The sequence below is a fragment of the Apteryx mantelli genome, chromosome 3, assembly GCF_036417845.1.
Source record: "Apteryx mantelli isolate bAptMan1 chromosome 3, bAptMan1.hap1, whole genome shotgun sequence".
In the NCBI taxonomy this organism is placed as follows: Eukaryota; Metazoa; Chordata; class Aves; order Apterygiformes; family Apterygidae; genus Apteryx; species Apteryx mantelli.
The window spans coordinates 63,551,990-63,578,077 of NC_089980.1; the positions used below are offsets into that span (position 1 = coordinate 63,551,990).

Consider the following 26,088-nt stretch of genomic DNA (forward strand, 5'->3'; position numbering starts at 1 on the left):
TATCGTAGATAGTATGTTAATTTTGTATTTGTATAGCTTTTTTGAATGATAGTTTCTCTACAGATTGCATATACAGTCTTTGCAAAAAAGTATATGATTTTATCAGAAGAACTTGATATTGTTGAAGAATAGAGGGAAATGTCAATACGAGATTTGTTTTTGTTTTGTTTTGTTTTCATTTGTTTACAACGTGGTTTGACTTGCTGTCTGTAAAAGAACTTCCAGAGCCCTATAATGGGGAGAAACAACTAGTGGTAGCAATCTAACATTTATAAACTTGGCAGGCTTTCTTAGTGACAGAAGTCCAGCTCCTTTAATGGCTGCTCTTTGAGCCTCTGAAAATTCTTGATATCAAGAGTGGTGCTTAATCTAAGTGTGATCTCTGCTGGCATTTTTGATGGAGTTGTGACTTTTTTTTTTTTTTTTTTTAATCAATGGAGAGTCTGTTTTTCCTATTAACTATTTTGCTCTCCTTCAGGATTTGCTGTATTTTAGTGACCATGCTCCAACCTGCTTTAAACCAAGCTTTTTCTTTTCCTTTAAATCGATCCTAGCTTTTTAAGAAAAGGAGCTAGATAGCTATAGTTCTCTCTAGAAATGTTGACTCATTCCTTAGTTATAAACAGTATGACAGTTTTGACAGTAAGCTGTTGAAAAGCTACGTGGTGAGTCACAACAAGGCTTAGCTTAAATTTCACCTGTGTCAGTAAAGAAACTGCTTAAGTATCCAAGGCCAGAGAGTGTACATACCACAATGGTGTTTTTATAACCAAAATTTTGTTTGCTACAGTTTCTTAAAATTCAAATTTTCATTCTGAATTTCCAGAATGAATGTGCCGCATCCTGTGTGCGATTCCAGAGAAGACGAGACTTAATCAAATTCAGAGATGCAAACAAATGATTCTAAGCACGAACTCAATCCAAACTTTAATTCTCTTTTCATTGTCCCCAGATTGTCCCTATCCTGGCAATAGGATAGCTGTTATATTTGTGTGTGTGTATATATGTATAAAAATAAGTTATTAACTTAAAAAATAAAAAATTTTAGGGATTTAGGCATGTAAAAGCCCAAGGCATATTGATTTCCCTTCCCCCCCAAGTGGTTTAGGTGCTTAAATGTATAAGAAACTTCTAAAAATGGGAGTGAACTTGGGTGGAGGGGGAATAGTCATTCTTAAGATTGTCTTTCTGTATAGATGAAAGATAAATTACCAATACAGGGAGCAGTTAAAAAAAAAAAGCCGAGAGAGAGAAAAGAAAGAAAAGAACCCCCCACCAGCCGCTTTCCTCCCTATTAACTTCTTTACAGGCATACCTCGTTTTATTGCGCTTCGCTTTACTGCGCTTCACAGATACTGCATTTTTTACAAATTGAAGGTTTGTGGCAACCCTGTGTTGAGCAAGTCTGTCGGCGCCATTTTTCCAACAGCATGTGCTCACTTCGTGTTTCTGTATCACATTTTGGTAATTCTTGCAATATTTCAAACTTTTTCATTATTATTATATCTGTTATGATGGTCTGTGATCAGTGATCTTGGATGTTATTATTGTAATTGTTTTGGGGCTCCACGAACTGCGCCCACATAAGATGGCAAACTCAATTGATAAATGCTGTGTGTGTTCTGACCGCTTCACTGGCCGGCCATTCCCCGTCTCTCTCCCTCTCCTTGGGCCTCCCTATTGCCTGAGACACAACAATACGGAAATTAGGGCAACTAATAACCCTGCAATGGCCTCTAAGTGTTCAAGTGAAAGGAAGAGTCTCACATCTCTCACTTGAAATCCGAAGCTAGAAATGATGAAGCTTAGTGTGGAAGGCATGTCAAAAGCCAAGACAGGCCGAAAGCTTGGCCTCTTGCGCAAAACAGTTCGCCAAGTTGTGAGCGCAAAGGAAAAGTTCCTGAAGGAAATTCAAAGTGCTACTCCAGGGAACACACAAATGATAAGAAAGCGAAACAGCCTTATTGCTGATATGGAGGAAGTTTTAGTGGTCTGGCTAGAAGATCCAACCAGCCACAACATTCCCTTAAGCCAAAGCCTCATCCAGAGCAAGGCCTGAACTCTCTTCAATTCTGTGAAGGCTGAGAGAGCTGAGGAAGCTGCAGAAGAAAAGTTTGAAGCTAGCAGAGGTGAGGTTGGTTCATGAGGTTTAAGGAAAGAAGCCATCTCCATACATAAAAGTGCAAGGTGAAGCAGCAAGTGCTGATGTAGAAACTGCAGCAAGTTATTCAGAAGATCTAGCTAAGATACTTGATGAAGGTGGCTACACTAAACAACAGATTTTCAGTGTAGATGAAGCAGCCTTATATTGGAAGAAGATGCCATCTAGGACCTCACAGCTAGAGAGGAAAAGTCAATGCCTGTCTTCAAAGCTTCAAAGGACAGGCTGACTCTCTTGTTAGGGGCTAACGCAGCTGGTGACTTCAAGTTGAAGCCAATGCTCATTTACCATTCCAAAAATCCTAGGGCCCTGAAGAATTATGCTCAGTCTACTCTGCCTGTGCTCTATAAATGGAACAACAAAGCCTGGATGACAGCACATCTGTTTACAACATACAACATGGTTTACTGAATATTTTAAGCCCACTGTTGAGACCTACTGCTCAGAAAAAAAATTCCTTTCAAAATATTACTGCTCATTGACAATGCACCTGGTCATTCAAGAGCTCTGATGGAGATGTACAATGAGATTAATGTTGTTTTCATGCCTACTAACACGACATCCATTCTGCAGCCCATGGATCAAGGAGTAATTTCGACTTTCAAGTCTTATTAGTTAAGCAATACATTTCGTAAGGCTAGAGCTGCCATAGATAGTGATTCCTCTGATGGATCTGGGCAAAGTAAATTGAAAACCTTCTGGAAAGGATTCACCATTGTAGATGTTGCTAAGAACATTCATGATTCATGGGAGGAGGTCAAAATATCAACATTCACAGGAGTTTGGAAGAAGTTGATTCCAGCCCTCATGGACGACTTTGTGAGGTTCAAGACTTCAGTGGGGGAAGTAACTGCAGATATGGTGGAAATAGCAAGAGAACTAGAATTAGAAGTGGAACCTGAAGACATGACTGTATTACTGCAATCTCATGATAAAATTTTAACGGATGAGGAGCTGCTTCTTATGGATGAGCAAAGAAAGTGGTTTCCTGAGATGGAATCTACTCCTGGTGAAGATGCTGTGAACACTGTTGAAATGACAACAAAGGATTTAGAATACGACATAAAGTTAGTTGATAAAGCAGCAGCGGGGTTGGAGAGGATTGACTCCGAATTTGAAAGAAGTTCTCTTGTGTGTAAAATGCTGTCAAACAGCATTGCATGCTACAGAGAAATCCTTCTTGAAAAGAAGAGTTGGTCAATGTGGCAAACTTCATAGCTGTCTTATGTTAAGAAATTGCCACAGCCGCCCCAGCCTTCAGCAGCCACCACCCTGATCAGTCAGCAGCCATCAACATCAAAGCAAGACCCTCCATCAGCAAAAAGATTACAACTTGCTGAAGGCTCAGATGATGGTTAGCATTTTTAGCAATAAAGTATTTTTTAATTAAGGTATGTACTTTTTTTTTTAGTCATAATGCTATTGCACACTTAATAGACTACAGTATAGTGTAAACATAACTTTTATATGCACTGGGAAACCAAAAAATTCGTGTGACTCGCTTTATTGTGATATTTGCTTTATTGCGGTGGTCTGGAACCAAACCTGCAATATCTCCAAGGTATGCTTGTATCTTGGAAAGAATGGTATTTAGATGTGTGTGGGGGGTGTTTCCTCCTTCCCCCCCCCCCTTTTTTTTTTAAGGGAAAACCTACTGTCATCAGAAAACTATATTTTGGTACAGTTTTAGCTCTTGGAATGACTCAGTAGGATTCAATTTACAAATACCTCTCTAATGAATTTTATAATGAATCTGATGATTTGATTATATTCTCATCTCTCCTAATTTGGTTCTTGTGTCTATTTCCTTACATTTTATTTTTGTTTAAACTTCCTAACAATAATAGAGACAGACTGCCAGCCCAGCCAGGATTATTTGGACTCTTTGAAGAGACTGAAGGATATGCTGAGTGAGTTGGAATGCAAGCAACAGTCCATCATGAGTGGGGTGAACGACCCAAGTAAGGTGGAAAAAGCCTTACAGCAGACAAAGGTAATTATCTTTGCTACTGAAGCTAGAAAGCTGGTTATCTGAAATGCTATAGTGAATACATTCAGATTATATCCTCCCTCTATTCAAGCCAGAAGAGTAGCTTTCAGAACTAAAGTGTCAGATCTTTTATTGCAACTAGGTGTTGTAATAATTTTGCTTTATTAGCCTGAGGAGAAAGCACGTTCTCAGCCTGTTTAAAACAAACAATCAAACAAAAAAACACTGTGGAGAGAAGGAGAAAGCTGAGCTCCTGGTTATGTCTACACTGCAGTTTCTTTTACGACTGCAGAGTAGTACAGACGTGGCTTTGCTAATTTGAGTGCGAATAACACGGAGAGCACATCAGAGGCTTGGGTGCCCAGGTGAGTGTATCAGCTTTGCCAGGCTTTAGAGCCCACTCTGTGTTCTGTGCTCCTGTGCCAGTATAGCAGCTGAAGCTTTTGGTACTTGAAAGCTTGTTTGGACATCTCTGCTGCAACACCAGTAGTAACTGGAATATGGCTGTTCACTGTGTCTGTGCTCTGTGACCTGTGATGTGCTTGCACTTGTATGTGAATGTGTAGCTGTTGTATGGCTGATGCTGTTTGCAGACATACCTGTTTGTTTTCCCCCTGCTGTAGGCTGTTTGTGAGACACTGGAAGCCCAGAAGCCCAGGATAGATAAACTTGCCGAAGAAACAAAGGCTTTGGAGAAACAGGCCACTTCTGATATAACAAAGGTCTACAAGCAAGAATTCAGGCATGTACAGGGACACTGGGACAAGTTAAAGCTCAAGATAGCCAAAGAAGTTCAACTACTGGAAGAAATTACATCCAAGTTCAGGATATTTGAGGTAAAATAAAAGGATTTTGTTTTACATAACTCAGCTGTTTTAAAGCTCTTTCCTTCTCTGTTCCCCTGCAGGACCAGGCATCCAGGTGATGCTGATTGATAAGTGAAATGTTGACAGACCACTAGTCTGATAGAGCATGGAAGTATATAATGTGTTGCTAGCAGGATAGCTTAGGGCTTTTAACATGCCCAGTATATTATTTCATCTTCTAATGGAATTGTTTTTCCCTTAAAATGAGCATTCTTCTTCTTTCAATACCGGGGGGGGAAAAAGCAAAGGCTACCCCAGAAGTGAGGGGTATGTTGAAGGCTTAGTCCTGCTAGGGGTTGAGTGCCCTCTACTGCAGTAGGTGTCAGATACGCCTCCAGTGCCTTACTGGTTTGACATCAAGAATTGAAATTCCATACCTGCTATAGGTAACGTTCCCCTTCAAGTTGGGTTTCTGTCAACAGTAATACAGGATTAGTACAGCATGTTGAAAAGGGAAGTGAAGAAAGTGTTTAGGAATGGTGAGGAGCTTTCCAGTTCCCACAAATGGCCTCTGAAGTGTCAGGAAGATCAGTGAACGTGCGTGCACACACACACGCGCACACACCCCCTGCAAATTCATGACAAGAAATCCTATTGCTTTAAAATGGGAGGAATTAAACCCAAGGGTATTTAGATGTTTAGCCCATTGATATCAAGGGGATATAGATAGGTGCTTAAATGACTTTTTTCTGAGGTTGACCCAGCATGATTTACTAGTTAGACAGGTTTCTTTGTGTTTTCCTAAGTCCCTTCTCTAGACTATTTATGTTCCTCTGTGGAGGGGCAAAAATAGTAGAAATTAAATATATTTTGATATTGCAATATTATTGTGATCCAAAAGTTTTAAATAGGCACTAACTAGTCTTCCTCAATATCAACTAGAGAGTATGAGGTGATCAGAGCAGTATAAATGCCCAAATATAGTGTCATTTTTTGTGTATTTTTGCTAGAGTAATGCTTAACTGGAATTTGAATAAGTTTCAAATGTTTTTCATTTTCCAATTGTGTATTAAACTTCAGAAAACAAGAATGTGCTTTTAGAGATATTTCTCGTCTTTCTCTCATTAGGCCGGATGTGGTAGATCTGAGTATCGGTTTTCCTTTGCCACTTTTTACAGCCAGAAATTGCTAACACAAGGATGTTGAGTTCTCAAACTGCTTGAGAAAAAAAATCCACTTAATCTGTTTTATGTGGAATTCTTTAAATGAACAAGTTATGTTTAGGGATGGAGACACACATGCATTAGCTAGGAGAAATCTATATGGAATTATCTATATTTTTTTCCCTTTAATAGAGTATGTTTCATGTGCTTTATAAACAGGAGCAGCTTCCTATATGAACCCTTCTTAGAACATGGTATCTTACATGTCCGCCACCACTTTTCTCCAAAGATCTCTTTTGATCTTGCTCTCCCCATTGCTCCTTCTTGAAGTGGAAAACTCTGTTCTTTTACTTTGGTGGATTCAAACTTCAAACTAAATTTTTATTCAGGCAAGCAGGACCTTTAATGACTATTTAAGTATAGACATGGAGTTTAAACTGAGATTCTTATTAGTGTGACCAAGTAATTGACTTGCATGATGTTGCAGTGAGAGTTTGACAAACTGTTGCTGATTATGGTTGGGAAATAGTAAAAGCCTCAAGCCTGCCTTTCTTTAACCATAAGTCTGAAAAAAATCACAGTAGGGACAACATATTTTAACTAAACTTCAGTTAAGAGCAGTGTACACACCCATGCACTCATGAAAAGTTTTGCTGGAGAAAAGGCTGGAGGGAGAAACTTGCTCCTGCACATAAAGCTTTATTTACTAATTATTAGTTTTAGGACTTGAGCTGCCATTTTACTGGTGAGTTGCTAGCAGAGTACGTTCTGTGCATGGAAGAGCATGAATAGCATAGGTATGGCAGTTTGATCTAGTCTAGTGAACTTGTAAATGGAAACCACAAACCAACCTATAAATAGAAGAGTTGCAGGTTTTCAGAGAAAAGATGTTAATTTTATTTATATAACATTTTCATTTATTATGGGTAGGCTGTATTACCTGAAGCATTGAGATAAATAAAAGCTTGTCTCTTTACACGTGTAGGAATACGTGTGCTTTTGCACATACTTTTGAAAGAGTATCTGCTTTCAGTCTGGTTGCTTCAAACCCGTTCTTCTGCAGTGATTTGCAGCAGCCTGGGGGATGACTTAGAGCTCTGGAGGAGCTGGTGCAGGTGGTCAGCTGGAGCTGACTGCCCAAAGTGAGCCAGCTTGTGTTGGAGCCTCATGCAGGGATTGAACATCTAAGGCTTAGGCAAGCCCTTGGTGATTATTCTCCAGCAACCTCCCTCTCATTAATTTTTCTGACGCTTTTGACATAAATGTACAATTTCCCATAATGTCTTATTCTCTTCCCTTCCTTCTACTTCTAGTTATTATCTTGCTAAATAACTGGTGAAGCTGAGTGCATGTAAGCCTGTCTCAACATCCTTTGTGCAACGACTTCTTGCTAGTTTTACTCTTCCAGTGACTTGCTTTCCAGTTGCCTTGATTAAGTCTTCCGCTGAGCAAGACCTATTTACTTTTTTGGTTTGATGTTCTTTTTGCAGCATTTTTTTTTTTGCTCCCTCTAATTTCTTGTAAGTGCCTTCTTGTTCAGAATTGTGTGTTCAATTGAGTAATGTGCACATGCATTTGCTTTTTTTTTTTTTTTTTTTTTTTTAGCATGGCTTTAACTGGGTCAAGACTAGCTCCTGAAAATGCCTGTTCTCCTCTTAATTAAACATGAGAAAGAGCACTTTTTGTTCAGTATTAGCATGCTAGTTTCATTTTTTTAGTGATCAGTTACTCATCTGTTTGGTCTAATTTGAAATGCCCTGTTCTGCACAGCTGTCCAAAGTGATGTTCGTCCCACTGTGTATATGAATCACTCACTGATGAAGCACATGGTTTTTATGCCCATAGGAGTTCGGAAGAGCTACAGAGAGCAGGGCATTGAAGTTTGTGTGCTACAGAGAGCAGGGCATTGAAGTTTGTGTGCTATCATATAGGTCTGAGAACATAATTTTGTCCTAAGCGAGAAGTTAGAAACTTGCGTATTGCCTTAAATCATGTACAAATTTTGAAAAAGACATCTAAACAGAAAAAAAAAAAAAGGAAATAATAGTTAAATAATTGAAAATGGAAGAAATATGCAGTGGTAGTATTTGAAGAAATATATGTTAAGAGGCTTACAATGTGGGTGTTTTCTCATACATTGATTTATTATTTGTTTGTTTTAGTAGTAATTTCTGCATTTTCTAAATGTTCTGTAAAGCTGTCAGTAGATGGACAGTCATGTATTTATATTTTGTGGGTTCCCCTTTTGTGGAGCAGTACTAATCTACACAGAGGTGTTAGTAGTCAGGCGCTCTATAAATAAAAATAAGAATGAGGAGCAAGCTGAATAAATACGTCATGGTCAGCACAGGACAGATCAGGGTGGAAGCTAGTCTGCAAGAAAGACTGATACAAGAGGCTAGTTATATGGTCGTAAGGGGACATAAGCAGATATGGTGTGGGTCAGTCCTGGAGACATGATACTGGAGAGCTCTCAGAAGGGCCTTCTGCAATTGTGCTGCGATAGAGGCTTTCTCCAGCTAGCAACACATGATGTGTTCTGTTTTGGTGCCTTGCTGGTTTTACTCTGAGACTGTCTGTGATAGTCACATGAAGAGAAAAGTAGACAAAGCTTATTTCATCTGTGTTTTATTTCTTTAATATTTTCTAGATTAGAATTTCTGTATTTTGTTTTCCAGATTATCATACCTCTAATAATTTGTGGCTTGCTTGCAATGTTTCTGTTTATATTTTACCTTCATTTCTCTTAAACTGTAGCAAAACAAAAGCCATACATGATACAGCTCTTCTAAGAGTAAACAAGTTAATATTCAGCACATTTGATCTTTTTCTCTGGATGGAATAAACTTTAGAAATTGATCTAGTGTTTTAGTTCATCTCTATTTGTGGTTCACACAGTCTTGTACATCCACAGTCCACATTAGGTTATTGTCCATTGATAGTTCTTTACTTGAGTGGCGCAGGAGCATTTACTATATTAAACTCCTGTAGACTTACTTGGCCTGTGATTCAGCAAGTTATTTAAATAAATTAATTTAAATTCCTAACTTTGTGAGTAATCATGTTTAATTCAGTTTAGCTACTTACGTAAGTAACTTACTGTAAGTAAGCTAAATTAGGTATATGCTAAAATGTCTTGTCAAATGACAGCCTTTATAAATATGCTTTTTTTTTTTTTTTTTACATCAAACTGTTTAACTGTTGGAGCCTCCTGGGATCTGTTTTGGGGAAACGAGTTTCAGGCTAATCAGCTGCAGAACATTCCAAAAAATGGAAGAGGAATGAAGAAAATGTCATGACTTTCACCTTAATAGTAGTATTGGGCTAAAAATAAACACAAGCATAGTCTAATGGGTTTCCATTAGTGTTTTTCTGAAAAGCAGTGTGTAATATACTGCTCTTGAAGGAACTGTCATTGCAAGGTTTTCAGAGAAACAAAGTGTATGCTTTTTTCCTTGGTGACATGCAGAATAGAATGTGGAAGTGATCAGCTTTGACTCGGCTTCCCGAGGAGCAGTGCGACATCTGTTATGATGACTGTGTCAAAAACTGAGATGCCATCTATCAAAAAAAACAGCCAAACACAGTCCAAAAAATGTTGATTATAAAAGTCCAGCCAAATTATTAATGGTGACAGTCACATAACCCAACAGAACTAGGACAAAATAAATCTTTCTCCTTTCTCTAATAAGTTTGTGTGGTGTTTGTTTTTACGGTTGAGTGAGAACATCTACAATTGCACAAGGAGGACATATTGTTTCTTCCCCCTGCCCCCTAGATATAAGGCAACTGCCAAACAAACAGGTCAGACAATTCTGCAGTCGTGTATTTTTTTTGTGTGTGTTGCTCTAGTGAGCACCTAGCACTGGCTGCTGTTGGCCCCAAACAGCTGGATTTGTTTAATGGTTGGTCTAATCCCTTATGGTATTTTCCTTCTATGCCTCTGTTTCTCTGTAAGGCTAGTGACTTCCCAGCATACCTTCTGCCTCTTAAGTATGTTTAGCATTGCTCCCTCCACTTCTCCCCACAAATAGCTATAGATCAACAAAGAAGTTGGCCCTCTCTCCTCCTTGGACTGCAATATGCCCTCAAAAGAGTCTAATGGAAGCAGTTGTACATGGTTACTGTTGTTAGGAAAATGCTATTTCCAGCATTCAGCCAGGTTCTCTATGTTAAGGGTAGCAAAATACTGCTTGAACCCATGGTTGCCTCCATAGCCTGGAGAAAGGGTAGTGCTAACTGTTATGGAAAATTAGGCTTGCCGGCCACCATAACAGGGTCCTACCCTAGGTTCCCGCTGAGGCAGAATTTCGAAGTTAGATTGGAGAGAAATAAAATTTAATGATACATGTGCGGTAATTGCAGCTCGAGCTGGGTGCCTCCGAAGAGGGACCCCGAACAAAGAAATCCCTGGGCAATTATACCCTTACAATCTAAATTCCCCACCCCTCAAGTGATAGTTTGGACCAATAGTAATAGCTAGGTCTGGGGTCTTCCCCTTCTTCACTGGGCCCCTTCATTGTCTCTAGGCAGGCTGCTGCTTTTCTTATCTTCAAGGTTGGCTGCTCTTGCTGTCTGTGTAACTTCTTTCTCTCTCCGGCTTGAACCGGCTCTGGGGCCCCCTTTTACTTATCTAGGTGAAAGTTCACAGCCTGAGGCCTAAGGCTTCAGCAAATTTAGCTACTAATGCTAAGCAAGTTATGCTAAGCGATTAATTCTAGACAGCTTCAGTCCGATATTCTCTAACACCAACTAAACCATTCTGTGGAATGAATGGAAAAATAGCACTAGTGTGAATTTACTTCTTGTAAATTTGAGAACAAACATGTATTAAAAAGTGGTCTGAAACAAAATTTAGGTAATGCTAGCTGCTTTTAAAATATTCTTTTGACATTGCTGGCAGTTGTTGGAATGCAGCAGCCATACACTCTTCATTACAGCATTATATCAACTTTTCATTACTATGTTCTTTCTAGGCTGATTCAAAAATCATCCAGAAGTGGATGGATGGTGTGAAGGACTTCTTAATGACAGAAAAGGCTGTTCAAGGAGATAGTGAAGGACTTCAAAGACAACTTGACCAGTGCACAGTGAGTTTTGCTGATCTAAAGAATCTTCTGAAATAAATAGTATGATTAGCATCTCTTCTTTTATTATCTTACTACTATTATTAAATATTGTCCATGGCTGTGGACAGTGATGCCTGCCAGAAAATTTGTCTTATCTTTCTTCAGGCAATGTTTTAATCAGTTCTTCAAGTGTATAGCCATAACACTTTGTACTTTTCAAAGGCCTTCACCATATTTACACAGTCATCTACAAATTGACCTTAAGTCCTCTATAAAAGACATATATTTTTCCTTATTTTATGATAAGGGAGTTGAATCTGAGGGAAAAGTGCTGTCCTCATTAAACTTTCAAGGGCGGTAAAAATAACAAGAAAATAATTTTGATCATGGAACTCCTAAGGCTTAGGAATTGTGTGTGCCTTACATTTAAGACCATTCTTTCTTCCGAACTAGTGGCACATAATGATCACTTACAAATGGGTAAAATTTCATCTGACAGCAAGTGATTAAAGTATACCTTCAAATGTTTGTTTTCTGAGGAAGAATAGAAGTCTAAGGCATGCCAGAAACATCTGAGTATTTAATGCATATCATATTCAAACTTGCACTGTGCCAATGTAGACATTTGGCATGTGAGAATGTTTACCCTGTGTAGGGCAAGCAGTATTTTGTGGCTTTTAGTTGCATAGTTTTGATGATTTAGGCCACTGAGTGGGTTTTTCTAAATAGTATAGTATTGAACACAGCATCACTCTACGTTTTATTAAAGTTTCTCTGAAATAATTAAAAATTACAAAATTATTGGTATCCTGTAAACATATGTAATGTCTTACTGAAGAAAAGGGTATTGTAGTGTGCTCCCATAACAGTTTTCTAATGTTTGCTTTCTCTGATGTGTGCTTAGAAATTTGTTAATGAAATGGAGAAGATTGAACTATCATTGACAGAGATGAAAGAAGTAGAGTCTGCTTTAAGAAGTCAGCCTATTGCAGGCATAAATACTTGGGCAAAATCTAGGCTAGTAGACTGCCAGTCGCAATGGGAGAAACTGAGCAAACAGGTGAGTTCCCCATTTGTTGCAAATGTTTGCTTGTTGCTACTCTGTTTGCAGTGAACAGCTAGATGATAAGTCTTTGGCTATAACAACTTTTTCTGTCAAAATGAAAATTCACAGTTTAATTTTTGCAGCAGTCGCATCACACTCTAATTTCAGTATATTTTGCATATTCTGTTGTCAAAGTGGCTGAAATCCAACTTGGCCTAGTAAATTCTTCAGAAGTGTGAATATGTTAATGAATATCTTTTCAGTAGTAATTTTGTTTGAATATGTGCACTTCTCTATACCTAAGAGTTCACCATGCACTTTCCTGTTTAGTTTGTAACTAAAAATTAATTTTTTAACTTTGCATGCTGTTACTTCCATACTGAAAAGCAATCTGTCCTTTTTCTTCTGTTGTCCCTGAAGTCTGTAATATTCTTCTGACCCTGTGTAATTTCTGACTCCTTCAAAGAAGCTCTGGAAAAAATAAATGGCTATAAATAGACTACCACTTCAGTCTGGAGTGTGTGAGTCTTTCTTTTGAGTGGAAGCTTTCTGCTCTCTAGAGAAAGATGCTTCTTCAGTTGCCATGCTTGGAGAGGGTCTGTGTTGGAGATCCTGGCTGTTGATGTAAAATCCAGAATGACTGGAGTGGGGAAAGAAGTGAGGCCTGAAAGATATTTACGTGCGCTATATAAAGATGCATCTAATGATGATACTTGTGATCAGAAGGGGTTTTTGTCTGACTGAGTTCTCAGGGATTGTCACCGGTTTACACACAATAAGATCTGACACCCACACCCACACCCCCTGCCCCCAACTGGTTGATCCACTGATTCTTGGGCTTGGTTCAGAATTTGTATGTGTGTAAAAGTCATATCTTTCTTTAAATAAAAAACCCTGAGAAATGCTTTGATAGAAAATGTTTTAACACAAACCTGTGGTTTTTCACATGTACAGGAACATTCAAGTAACAAAACTGCTGTTTCTTTCTCCCACCTCACATTCTAGATTGTTAGTCAGAAAAACTGTTTGTCTGAAAGTCAGGAAAAAGCTGTAAATCTGAAGAAGGATTTGGCAGAGATGCAAGAATGGATGACCCAAGCTGAAGAAGAATATCTGGAGAAAGATTTTGAATACAAGTCCCCTGAAGAACTAGAGAATGCAGTGGAGGAAATGAAGGTCAGGAATATGAGGCCATTGTGGAGACCTCATTAAAGAGAAACAAAACGTAATGGTTTCTGGGGGGTGACCTGTAGCAGAATTCCTGTCTATGTGGAAGGGAGCTCAGGTCACAACAAGATTAGTGGTATTTTTTCAACTTCACGTCATGGAATTTTTGTTTTTAAAGCACAAATGGAAAAGCAGATGTACTAGTTGGCCACAAGTGATAGAGATTTAATAATAAATAGTAGCTTGCCCAGCCTGCTGAGCCAGGCTTGGTGTGTGTAGCACATTTAAACCCCCAAGAACATGAAAACTTGTTGCAGAGGAAGAAATCTGAGAAAGAAAGAAAATGTTATATTATACCTGTCTAAATTAGCAGTTTTAAGACATGATTCTTCCACTTCCACTGTTTGGTTTCAGTTTCTTGTGGCCTAGATTTAGTAACTCTACATTTAGAAAAGGAATTTAAAATTAATTTGTTGTGAAGGTTATTTAGTGTTCCTTATCTGTTGCGAAGAATGGTGCTTGTCCCTGCTTCTCTCTTATTTTGGTACTGGTGCTCCAAAAATGGAGGGGAAGAGCTATTTTTGTCTCAATACAAGTTACCAATTGAATAGATAATTTTCTTGGATGTAGATACAGAACAATATTCCTTTCTGTTTTTAAACAATTTGACAAGAGTCTGGGCATTTCTACAGCGCTGTCTCAACTTGTATTGCACATTATTTATCTAAATAAGAACTGACTAAACTGTTATGCAGAGGAACATAGTTGTGTGTGGTGTGGTTGGTTTTTTGTTTTTTTGTTTGTGTTTTTGTTTGTTTGTTTGTTTGTTTTTACACTTGAACGTGCTTTGACACACACCCACACCCCCCAAATTGTTCTTCTTAAAGAGCCTTTCTGAAGCAGTCATTATCAAGCATTTTAATATATTCGTGTCCTTTGAGGCCATTTGGGATTACATAGGTTTTGAGATCACAGTCTGAACGCAAGCCAAGAAAAGGAAGACTCCTCCTTCAATTGGCAAATTGAGAAATTTAGAGCACAGTTACCTCTGTCAAATCCAGATTATATTCTGTTTTTTTTAATTTGGCAGGTATGTCATTGAGCAAGTATGCTTGCTATAATATTTGCATATCCTCTTGTATTTGCAATAAGAATATTATGCTAGGACTACATTTAATACTGGGAAAGAATATTCAGTGTATTTTTGACCAGGAGCATTTTTGCATAAGGTTTTGAAAAACCTTTATGAGTTTCCCTAATTCTGCTCTCATCTGAATGGAAAGTGAAACTCCCACTAACATTTGCAGGAGCAGAGTTAAGATGAGGCTGGATGTTTTTGATAATTCTGTCCTAAAAGAACATGTTCTCCAGTTGTGTTCCATCCTTCACACTTCCATTAACTGGCATTTTCTTGTTTACAAAATGACTTACATTTAAAAGACATCTCAACAATGTCCAACAATAATGCTGCCACGTAGAAAATTCTAGTACAAAATGCAGTACTTCACATATCAGAGGTACTTGAATTTCATAAAACTGTTTCTTGAAGCCTGAACAAAAGGAGTTGTGGGACAGTCTCTATTTCTGGAGCCTCCAGGTTGTTTCCATGCAGACTAGCCCACATCTTCGTTTATCCATCTCCCAGCCATCCTGCTTGCTGAAGTTTCATTAGGGCAAAATTCAGCAACTGATAACATGATAACTGGGAGCTGCTCTGCGCTTTGTTCTGTATGCTACCAAGCTCCTATGAATGCAATTGAACTGAAGGACTGTTTCTGGCTGTCCCTTTTGCATGTTTCTGCAGCCCATCCACAGGTGTGCTTCTGTGGGAGAGGTCCCAACTCTGTATTCACACGTCCCTTATAATTCCATCCTTTTTCCTGAATAACTTTGAAGATAGTTATTGAGCTCTGAGACTTGCAACTTTTTGTAAATTCACCCTACCTTTTCTTCCCTGATATGTTTGTTTTTAAAAACATCTAACCTTCTGGTTTCTACTTTGGTACATTTCTGTCTTTTATAGCTGTATGCTAGAGTGCAAATAGCACTGAATTCAGATTTTTGGGGGATCTGAATCATGGATTTTTCAGTGAACAAACCTTAAGTGAAAAATATGTCTGTATGTTTATGATTGTTTAATAGAATATGCATGCTTGTTAACATTATTTGAATTCCATGTGATTTAGTACTGTATTTTTTGTGTTCAGACTCAATACTGGAATAAAGATGAGCCTTGGAATAATATTCAGCAAGTACACCTATGAGATTAAACCACTGATTTTTGTTTGAATGGTTAATAGTTGAACACATGGGCTGACTGTGTAATATGTTTCTTTGGGCAGAGAGCAAAGGAGGATGTATTGCAGAAAGAGGTGCGGGTGAAGATTCTCAAAGACAACATCAAGATGTTGGCCACCAAAGTGCCGTCTGGTGGTCAGGACCTGACGACTGAGCTGAATGTGGTACTGGAGAACTACCAGCTACTGTGCAATCGGATCCGGGGAAAATGCCACACTTTGGAGGTATGAATGATAACTCTCAGCTTAGTAAAACTGAAGTAGGTGGCACAGGAGGAATGGAGGAGAATGCTGAAGATGTCAGGCTGTAAAATCATGCTTTCCATTGTGGGTTTTTTTTTTTTTTTTTTTTGCCTTGGGACTATGTCCCTAGAATCCACAAGAAACCACCCAACTTTGCTTTGATTATCTATGTGCGTATTGTAATAAACACTTCTGCGAATAAGTAACCTTGTTCCACAGCTCTGTTCTCCATCCATGCCCCTTTCAAAATGACAAAAAGAATCTTCCAGAGTAAAGGCTGAAATACCCTGATGATGGTGCTAATTAAAATGGATTGATTATGATTTGGGGCAGGCTGTGTATGTCCTACCTTTCAGGAGGAGTGCATGAGTTCTTCACAAGATATGAACTGTCCCTGCCATTCTATACTAATTTTAATTTTGCTGTTACTTTTAGGAGGTGTGGTCCTGTTGGATTGAGCTGCTTCAGTATCTTGATCTAGAAACAGCTTGGCTAAATACTCTGGAAGAAAGGGTACAAATGACAGAAAATCTGTCTGAAAAGTTGGATGCTGTCAATGATGCTCTTGAGGTATTGTAGTCATTCTTTTGAATTAGCAACGTTTCAGATAGCCCTACTTTAAAAACAAAAAAAGAAATCTACACTTTAGTGGAATTCCGAAATGTGTACTGAATGTTCCGATTCTTTATGTCAAATGAGCATATAACTCTGAATCTAGAAAGGATATTTGTGAGATCCCTAAAGAAAAGATGAGCTCTGCTGTTCATAACAATTGTGCCAGACTTGCTATCATGCAGAGATAAAATTGTGTGCTGTCTCCTGCCCTGTGTAAATTGATTAATTCCTTCCAGCACTGTCATATGAAATAATAGTGAATAGGTGAGAAGTGCTGTGAAGTTTAATTATCTAAAACAAAATGACCACTGTATTTGCCTTGTGCAGTCATGGATTAAGCCATAACTAATTCATGCTTTTAGATTACTTTCAAGATATTCGAGTGTTAAAAACTTCTGTGAATGCAGACAGATTTTCACCTCTGAAAATGCAGTTTTGTTCAGTGTCTTGACCTTTATAACCTTCTCTGCTAATTAGTCCCTGGAATCAGTCCTGCGTCATCCAGCTGATAATCGAACCCAGATTCGGGAACTTGGGCAGACACTGATTGATGGAGGGATTCTTGATGATATCATCAGTGAAAAACTGGAGGCTTTCAATGCTCGCTATGAGGAATTGAGTCACTTGGTAAGAATTTGGGGACAGGGTGGAAGTAGACTTAGAGTTTTTCAGCTCAGTGATCTGAAATGATTCCTGTTAGATAGTTGAATTCATGAATGCAGGACTGCAATGTAGGAAAAGAGGAAAAACCTTCACAATGTTGTTAGCCACTTTCAATTGGGAATAATGCCCTAAGCAAGATATGTTTTTCACCTGGTTTGATTAATATTTTGTTTTGCATGCACACCTGCACTCTCGTGTGCACTCACTCTTGCATGGGCTTGCTCGCTTGCGCTCTCTCTCACTCCCCCCCCCGACCCATTAGGCTGTTGATGATGTTATGCATCTGTGTGTGTGTGTGCGCCCACAAGTGTGCATGCATGTTGATAGCGAAGAACTCGTGCTCTCATGCAAGTAGCAAGGTTTCAGAGGAACTGCAAAGTTCTGCTGTTGAAGGGAGTGATGGTGGAAGGAAGGAACTGTAACTCTGCTTTCACATTTTAATACAGAGAATTTCTTGGTCTGAAAGAAAATGTATAGGTTTACACATCAAACAATATTAAGTTGTAGTGGGTTACGAAGTCCCTGACTGCCATAGAATAGCTGGTTTTTGAAACATGGCTGTTTTTAACAGAATACTTTCTTCCTGTTGACTGAGGCGATAAGAGAGAAGACTTGTCCTTAGTATCTCTGATCTGGCAGCAGTGCTCTCTTCCTTGTTTGTTATCAGTTACTGGTATACCTCCCATAGGAGGCTTCAAAAGTGCTGCCTTTTGGGGCTTGCTTTTGCTCTTTTTTTGGACAGTCCTCATGTTGTAGGTTTGCCCCCACCTTGTTTTGAGAAGGAGTTTAATATTGTTTTTACTGGACAACTTCTCCATCTCACGTTACCTTTCTGTCCTGCTCAGGCGGTGAGCCGGCAGATCGCCTTGGAACAGCAGCTTCAGGCCATGAGAGAAACCGACCACATGCTACAGGTCTTACAAGAAAATTTAGTGGAGCTGGATAGACAGCTGACGTCGTACCTGACTGATAGGGTAGATGCCTTTCAGATGCCCCAGGAGGCCCAGGTATTCCAGTAGAGCTTTTCACTACAAAGCATTTTTAAACGTCTCATGATGTTGCTCAGCCTAGATTTAATTATAAAGGCTCCCTTTCAATCCTATGCTGATGCGCTAGGTGAAATCTTTGGTAATCTGGATTGTTTGCCTGTTTTAAGAAGGGTGTATTGAATAACAATCTCAACGGCTTTCAATTTAGGAGGCTGTCACTGGAGCCAGAGTACTTCAAATAAACCTGGTAGTGTTTGGTTTTACACAGAGGATTTACTTCTGCTGGGTAATAAGTAATAACCAAATTCCTTTTCTCTCCCTGCAAGACTTAGTAACTTTTTTTTCCCCCTGTTCTTCTGACATGACAGAAAATTCAAGCTGAGATTGCAGCTCATGAATCCACGTTAGAAGAGCTCAAGAGAAATGCTCGCTCTTTCCCTCCTGCTTCCCCTGAATGCAGGTCTCCCCGTGGTGGAACTCAGCTGGATGCTTTGCAGGTGAAAACACATAAGTCACACTAAGAATTTAAGCTTTAAGAACTTTCGGTTTTCCATTATACACTGCTGTTGTCAGCCTGTACATTGTTTGGTGTGGTCAGCCAAATCTTGAAAACAAATAGCGTGTGCACTTTTGTGCTTTCATTAGGAAACAATCAGCACTAAATAAATGAAGAAAGCTGAAATCTAATCAGTGTCATCGGTGAAGTGCTAAAAGTCAGAAAGTCTCTTTATTTTATTAGAATGGATACTTAAAGTGTATGATGCAGAATTACAACTTTGTTGCACTGTAAGTGGAGGTTAGGAATAGATGATGGAATTTTGCTTGGCAAATGGTGTTGACATGAGTACTGAATTGTGGTGGCATGAGAGATGAAATAGAAGCTGAGTGCAGGTGCTTTAAATTTTTTTTTTAATTTTTTTAATTTTATTTCCCAAAGTGCAGCTACTAATTTAAAAGCTTGTTTTAACATAATATTTGTTAAAACAGAGAAAACTCCGGGAAGTGTCTACAAAGTATCAGCTTTTCCAGAAACCAGCCAATTTTGAGCAGCGCATGTTGGATTGCAAGAGGGTGTTGGATGGTGTAAAAGCAGAACTTCATGTCTTGGATGTGAAGGATACTGACCCAGATGTAATCCAAGCTCATTTGGACAGGTGTATGGTAAGTATGCAGTATTCTTACCTCACATTTGGGGTTGTTTCTTTCTTGTGTGATTCTTTTTGTATAAACTCTCTCTCTCCTCAGGAAATTTTTTCTTAAAGTCCTGATGGAAAAGGAAACAGTTATAACTTGTCACAAAACACTAACAGACCAGTTGCTAATTAAAAGTGTGTAATTCTTTTGGATGAGAATGTGGCTATAAAAGTAATGGATTGTTAATCGCAAGACACAAGGGGTGCAACAGCTGAGTTTATAAAAATTCATCTCCCTGGCTCCTTCTTATGTGATGGAGAAACATTGCTGCAGGGGCAAGTTTGCTTGATTCTTCATATTCATTTTGTTAAAATACTACACATAAGATTAAGCACAGATCACAGGGTCAGCACTGTCGACTGTGGTGATGTTATGGAATAAACACTGCTAAACTATTGGGATAAAATTTATATATTCTTATAAAAGTTTTAAAATAGAATGAAATATGGAATATCAGGAATTTGAAATCTACTTGGCAGATATTTTTCTTATTACCTACTGTTACCTGTTTTGCTTTGCTCTTGGTCCACACCTTAGAGCTCAAGTGCATGCTGAGGATCAGGTTCCCTGCAGGCCCCCAAATCAAGCGAAACAGAAAAACCTGAACTATGAACTATAAAGTAATCACTAACATGAGTATTTGTTTTTCAGAAGCTCTATAAAACCCTCAGTGAGGTGAAATTGGAGGTTGAAACTGTCATCAAGACAGGAAGGCAAATTGTACAGAAACAACAGACAGATAATCCCAAAGGAATGGATGAACAGTTAACAGCATTGAAATTTCTTTACAATGACTTGGGGGCACAGGTGAGAAAAAAAATATATATGTACATAAAAATTCCTTTCTTTATTATTTTGATGCCAGGTGCTGTTTAAGTTTTCTGATTCTGCAGCTGATATTGTATAGGCTAGTTGCTGCATCCAGGAACAATCAATTCAGAGATTATACCTAACAATCCTGTAGTTATGCAAGATCCCTGTGATCAGAGTATTCTTGAAGATGGGTAGTCTTGAAGGTAGGAAGGTTCATAGAGCTTTCAGCATTCTGGCAAAGCTGGCCTGCTATTCCTTACAGTGTTGGTGCACTGCAGCATTTTCATGTTGTCTGTGAACCAGTTTACAACTGCTCTCTTAAAACAAACAAACAAACAAAAAAGCTCCCTGATATTTAATTATAATACAGAAGCTTTTTTTTTTTTTAATGCTTTCTAAAATACCCTGCAAGATACTTTACGGTTGGTTCTTCATGTGAGAAGTTAAAGTCAATATATGTTTTTAGGAGCTGTTGTGATAGTTTCTAATCATAATCTATTTAAAGAGTTGTCCTCAGTATGAAATTTGCATATGCAGGTAACCCTGCATTTCCCAAGAACTGCATTAAATATGGATTTGGGTAATTTTCTTTGTAATGGAAGAGTTATTTATCCAAATGAAATAATTAAAAAATGGGTAAACCTTTGCTGGGGGGAAATAGGAGATTTTTTTTTTCCCCCTACTTAAATTAAGACAGAAGTCTGAGCAGCCTTAGGGCTGTGAAGCGTCCTTTGAGTGATGCTGTGAAGTGGCCAAATTACATTGTAGGAGCATCTTGAAATGGGCTCTAGGAAACATTTTAGTGTTATAAAGTGGAGATCATTCAAAAAGCTGTGGATTCCAGTGGAACCTGTATATCTATAGCTCATAAAGCATGTGGACAAGAAATTGGGGAGAGACAGGCAGGTTGTTTGTGGTATAATGTTATAGTTGTGTATGTGTGTTTGAATTTTAGTTTTTACAGAGCTTCAAAGAGTGTATGATTTTGAATATATACATGCAAACACTAAATTGAGGTGGAGGATAATTTTTGGAAATACCAATTAATTCTGATTTCCATGGTTGGATTAATTCTCAAGTCCATGTTCAAGTTAGACTAGACTAATTGTGTAGTTAGTGTGAGATAGAACTGATTATACTGCAACAAACATCAAATGCCGTGTTCTCCTTACTGACATCTTTTCAAAGGCAGATTAGCTTTTCAGTGATTTTTTTTTTTTTTTCCTTTACAGCTTCCTGCTATGAGATTGGTTAAATATACCAAAAGAAACTGAATTTTACATATGTAACAGTGACAGACTGTATTCTGTATCTTTTTAGTTTAAGGCTCATAATGGGCAAAGTTTAAACTGGTGATTACTAAGTATAAATAAGTGGCATGCATGTTTTTATGTCTCTTTTTAGTGAATCTTAATACAAAATTATTCTGGTTGTGTGTATTCTATCTTATGGAGTAAGATGCAGATGTTTATAACCTATTTTTCTTTTCAGCGTCCCTCCCTAGTGAAAGATAGTTTTAGAATACCAGGATTTTATATAATCAAGTAGATATTTTATCTGGCTAATACTTTTTTTTTTTTTTTTTTTTTAATCATTGCTTTTGTCTCTTTTTGTAGGTGACTGAAGGGAAACAAGACCTTGAAAGAGCATCCCAGCTGGCATGCAAAATGAAGAAAGAGACTGCCTCTTTGTCGGAGTGGCTAGCTACCACTGAGGCTGAGCTAGTGCAGAAGTCCACTTCAGAGAGTTTGCTTTCTGATCTGGATTCAGAAATTGCCTGGGCTAAGGTGAGCATGCTTTAAAAATATATAGAATAAGTTAATATTTTTATTTTTAACATTATGGCAAAACTATCTGGAAGAGACTGTGAATTTAAATCCCTGTAGCTTGTTCCAAAATATCTTGCATGATGAAATTGTAGTATTTTCAGTAGATCATATGCAGTACTTCACTGGAGCTGATCTGTTTCATCTTGGGCATCTTAATTCAGAAACTTAAAGGACCAGTGAAATAGTAAAGATATTACTGCATATTTGGTATTAATAGATATCTAAGTAACTTACTGTATCTAACAGAGTTCATAGGTACCATTTTATTAATTTTCAGTAAATATAATTTTCTGCTGTATCAAAAATTTTATTAGTAGAGCAAACTGAAAATATATTGACTTGTTAATGAAAAGGGGAGTTTATAACTTTTCATTGAAACAGTCTACTTTGTCTTCAAAATTGTGAGTTTGCAAACCAGAAAGCTCCAATATTTGCTTTTTTTTTGTTTTGTTTTAATCTTTAATTTGGAACTTTTCATGGAAGCAGAAGAATGTGTTCTAATTATTCTAAAGCAAAGTGCATATTTTCTCACACTGTGGAAACTTGCATATGTAATAGTTGGAGTTAGTAGCAAATGTCAGTTGAGACATTTCAGCAGTACTGATCTTTCCAGTCTCTGTTTTCTGTCACGTTTTTTCTTTTGCAGTAGGTCTGTCTACAATATTAATAAAATAACAAAGCATACAAAATTAAACAAGTATCTGATTATAAGCCATTCTCACCTATTTCACTCTGAATTAAAAATTATTAGCACTACACTTGTGCTGTGGTAGTCTCCTTTAAAATTTCTTTCCAAATTGGCATGTAAATACTTAAGTATTTTTATTGTACCTTTGTAAGCAATGCAAATAATTCATGAATTGTTAATGCTGCACCACCAGGAGGCCAAACCCTTTATGTTACAAATAAAGGTGTCCTTTCTGTTATAAGGTTTTCCAGAGGCAAGTCTAAAATGTAGTAACTTGAGTATTGCGCTCTCTAAGATATTGCAGTTAATAAATTATTTACTTAATGGATAATAGGATGTTCAAGGACCTCCAGACAGTATCTGTGATTGTATGGTGTGTAAAAGAATGCAGTTACTGACATGAAAGAGCTTTTTAAATAGTCAGGTAGTATCAGTAATTATCAGTGATCTTGTATGGCAAGAGATTTTGTTTTCCATGTGGTAATCAATTACTAATATTCAAGAGATGGTGTATCATTTGAGTTCTATGTTAAACATGCATTCCTGCACAGAAGGTCACTTTTCTAGATAAACGAAACTATTTAAAATCTGAGATGGCTTAGAAGAAATACTTGAGCTAAATATCCTTTCCTCTATATGTAAGTATAGCTAATAAAACAATTGGGCTTTAGTAGTATCTAGTAAGCAAATCAAATGTACACAGTGACAGGTGTTGGGTGTTTGCAAAAGCATTCAGGCTTGGCCTACCATTTTCTCATTATTACCAACTATAAGTGTACGTCAATGGGAAAAGGTATTGACAAATGCAAGGCATCTCTGATGACTGAATTCTCTCTGGCACACGACTGTGAAAAAGGACTTTTTAAAATTGCACCTATAATCTGATGTATTTGCTTTAAATACGTACATAACGAAAAGGGACTGTGAAGATGGTATAAAACAACAAAACAAAAAGGTCCCAAGCTATGTTATTCAGGACACTTATCTGCATTATGCTTTTTTTTTTTTAAAAAAAAAAAAGAGGTTTATGTCTACTGAGAGCAAATATACATAGAAGCTAGTTTTACTTACCTTGGATTTTCTCCTGTGAAGATCATCTATTACACTGTTTGTTTCCCATGGAAATAAAATCTGGCTCCTTTGCCTTTGTGATCCAGAGCAGTTTGCAGTGTGCTGTCAATGGTTCCTCTTGTTTCAGAATGTGCTGAGAGAGCTGGAGAGGAGAAAAGCTGACCTGAAGAGCATCACAGAAAGCTGTACCGCACTCCAGGCTTTGGTGGAAGGGAGCGAGACTTCCCTGGAGGAGAAGCTTTGTGTCCTTAATGCTGGCTGGAGCAGAGTTCGGACCTGGACCGAAGACTGGTGTGACACCTTGTTGGTAAGTTGCACGTGTGACAAAAACATTCAGGGTGGTTCCCTCTCTTCACCCTTGGAGGAGCTACAGCTTTTATTTGTCTTACTTTGCCACGATGTGAAGCTTCCATGGTGCCTCACGGACTTAAAGGAACATTGAATGGATTTATGGTTCCTATGTAGATGAAGAGCTGAGTTATGAGGATATATGAAATGAGGAAGGTGGGAAGTTGTTTTCTGAGTGTTTCATGCTTGCTGATAGTCATCGATACTGTGTGCTCAGTAGCAGCAGTGGGCAGTGCTCAGTAGTAGGAGATAAAAACTCTCAGTCTGGATGCTGAGGTGGTAAAACTATACAAATATTGCAGGCAGACAGTTAACTTGACCAAGTGGGAAGTAACCTGCCTAGTTGTAGAGAATAAAACTGTTGGTTTAATTTTATTTTCAATTGTCTTCATGATTTTTTTTCCTCTCTCCCTTCTGGCATCAGTGCTAGGACTCTTTCCTGGGTTCTTACACTCCCTAGACTTTGTGGTATGACTTCCTCTTTTCTATGTGCATATGTCACCTCTCTTCCCCCTTCAAGAAAATCCAGAATATGTTCAGTGAGCACCTTTCTTATCTGTTGCTTTAACCTCCCCACCTTTCCCTTTCTTCCTCCCTTTTGTATGTCATCACATTACATTTTAATCTTTGGTCCTTAGTTGCAAGTGTATCTCCTTGTCCCTCATGCCTGTTAATGTTTTACCACTTTTCCTTTAGCTACACCAATAGCACTAGCCTTGTTTGTCCAATTGTTAGTTTAGTTCTTAACTGCTGCAGCCTATTTTCTACCATCCACCCTATACCTAGTGCATAGAAGTCACTTCCTAAATTATCTTGAAAGGGCATTTACTACTGCACACAGCCTGGGTGGGTTATGGCATGTAACAGGAGTTCAGACAACTTTTAGTGCGTTAGTCATTAATTGGTAATAGCTGATTCTGCCAAATTGAAAAAGAAGGAAAAAACCCCACTATGGAAGCATTGTTTCCTTCAGTAGCAGGTTAACCAAGAGCTCAGAAGTTGGATCTCATGTTAACATAGCCTATGTAACTTTTTATAAGCTCATGAATTTATTATTTTAGAGTAAAAAACAAAGGGAACTAGCCTCAAAAGATTGGGTTCCATGGAGCTGCTTCTCCTTATTCTGTCTGGAAGAAACCTCTGTGCCAGTTCCCGCATGACCAGAGCAGTTTTCTGTGTCAGTAGCCTTCCTCAAGGCCCACGCAATGGCTGTTTAACGGACATTTGGTAACTTCCTAGTTCTGTTCAGCAAAGCACTTGGGACTCTGTCAGCCTATTGCTCTATCGGGCAGCATTCAACTTTGGGTGTTGAAGCATATGCTGACTCCTGAAGTGAGACCAACAGTGTCAGTTTGGCTGAGTAAATGGAAGACTACGCGTATTACAGCCTAAGGCTGCAAGTTTTGCTAAACAAATGTGAAACAATCTTGAATTGATGCTAGTATCAGACTGATATTTTCCAGATAGGGTATTTCTTCATTGTTGAGGTAGTTATGATATTGCACCATCAGAAGCCTCTGATATGGGTTGCTGCAGAAATACAATTAACCTTCTGAATTCATTCTGTTCATGTCTGGTTATAAGTACTTGTTCTTGCGCTGACTTTTTCTGTTATATTAAATTGTTCTTTCTGTAGGTAAAGATAAAAATTTCTTGATGTTGATATAGAGAGCAATCGTAGCCCATCTCTCTCCCCTTCCTCTCCTTCCTTTGGTTTGTTAAGCTAAAAAAGCAAAACTCAGCCATTCTTTATTTGTGTAATAAGCTCTGTGCTCAAGTGATCTTCCTGGTAGTTGTCTGATTTTGATAGCTTTGCTTCATCTGTCATCAGCGTGGATGATCAGAAATATGCCATAGCCCTCCTGATGTCCTCTCATGGAGGCTCTGACTAACGGAACTGCCTCTGCATCTACCTGAAGTCTCTCTTCTCTTATATC

General features: G+C 38.2%; 1 protein-coding gene across 1 annotated transcript in view; it reads left to right on the forward strand.

The window, feature by feature from the left end:
* Nucleotides 1-26,088, forward strand: part of UTRN (utrophin) — a 401,902-nt gene that overhangs the window by 107,756 nt on the left and 268,058 nt on the right. The window contains exons 22-35 of the mRNA XM_067293529.1: nucleotides 4,009-4,154; nucleotides 4,775-4,987; nucleotides 11,097-11,210; nucleotides 12,094-12,249; nucleotides 13,240-13,410; nucleotides 15,744-15,923; nucleotides 16,377-16,511; nucleotides 17,034-17,183; nucleotides 18,065-18,226; nucleotides 18,577-18,705; nucleotides 19,196-19,369; nucleotides 20,054-20,209; nucleotides 21,832-22,002; nucleotides 23,931-24,110. Of these exons, the coding sequence (XP_067149630.1) occupies nucleotides 4,009-4,154; nucleotides 4,775-4,987; nucleotides 11,097-11,210; nucleotides 12,094-12,249; nucleotides 13,240-13,410; nucleotides 15,744-15,923; nucleotides 16,377-16,511; nucleotides 17,034-17,183; nucleotides 18,065-18,226; nucleotides 18,577-18,705; nucleotides 19,196-19,369; nucleotides 20,054-20,209; nucleotides 21,832-22,002; nucleotides 23,931-24,110 (2,237 nt within the window). The remainder of the gene's footprint in view (nucleotides 1-4,008; nucleotides 4,155-4,774; nucleotides 4,988-11,096; nucleotides 11,211-12,093; nucleotides 12,250-13,239; nucleotides 13,411-15,743; nucleotides 15,924-16,376; nucleotides 16,512-17,033; nucleotides 17,184-18,064; nucleotides 18,227-18,576; nucleotides 18,706-19,195; nucleotides 19,370-20,053; nucleotides 20,210-21,831; nucleotides 22,003-23,930; nucleotides 24,111-26,088) is intronic.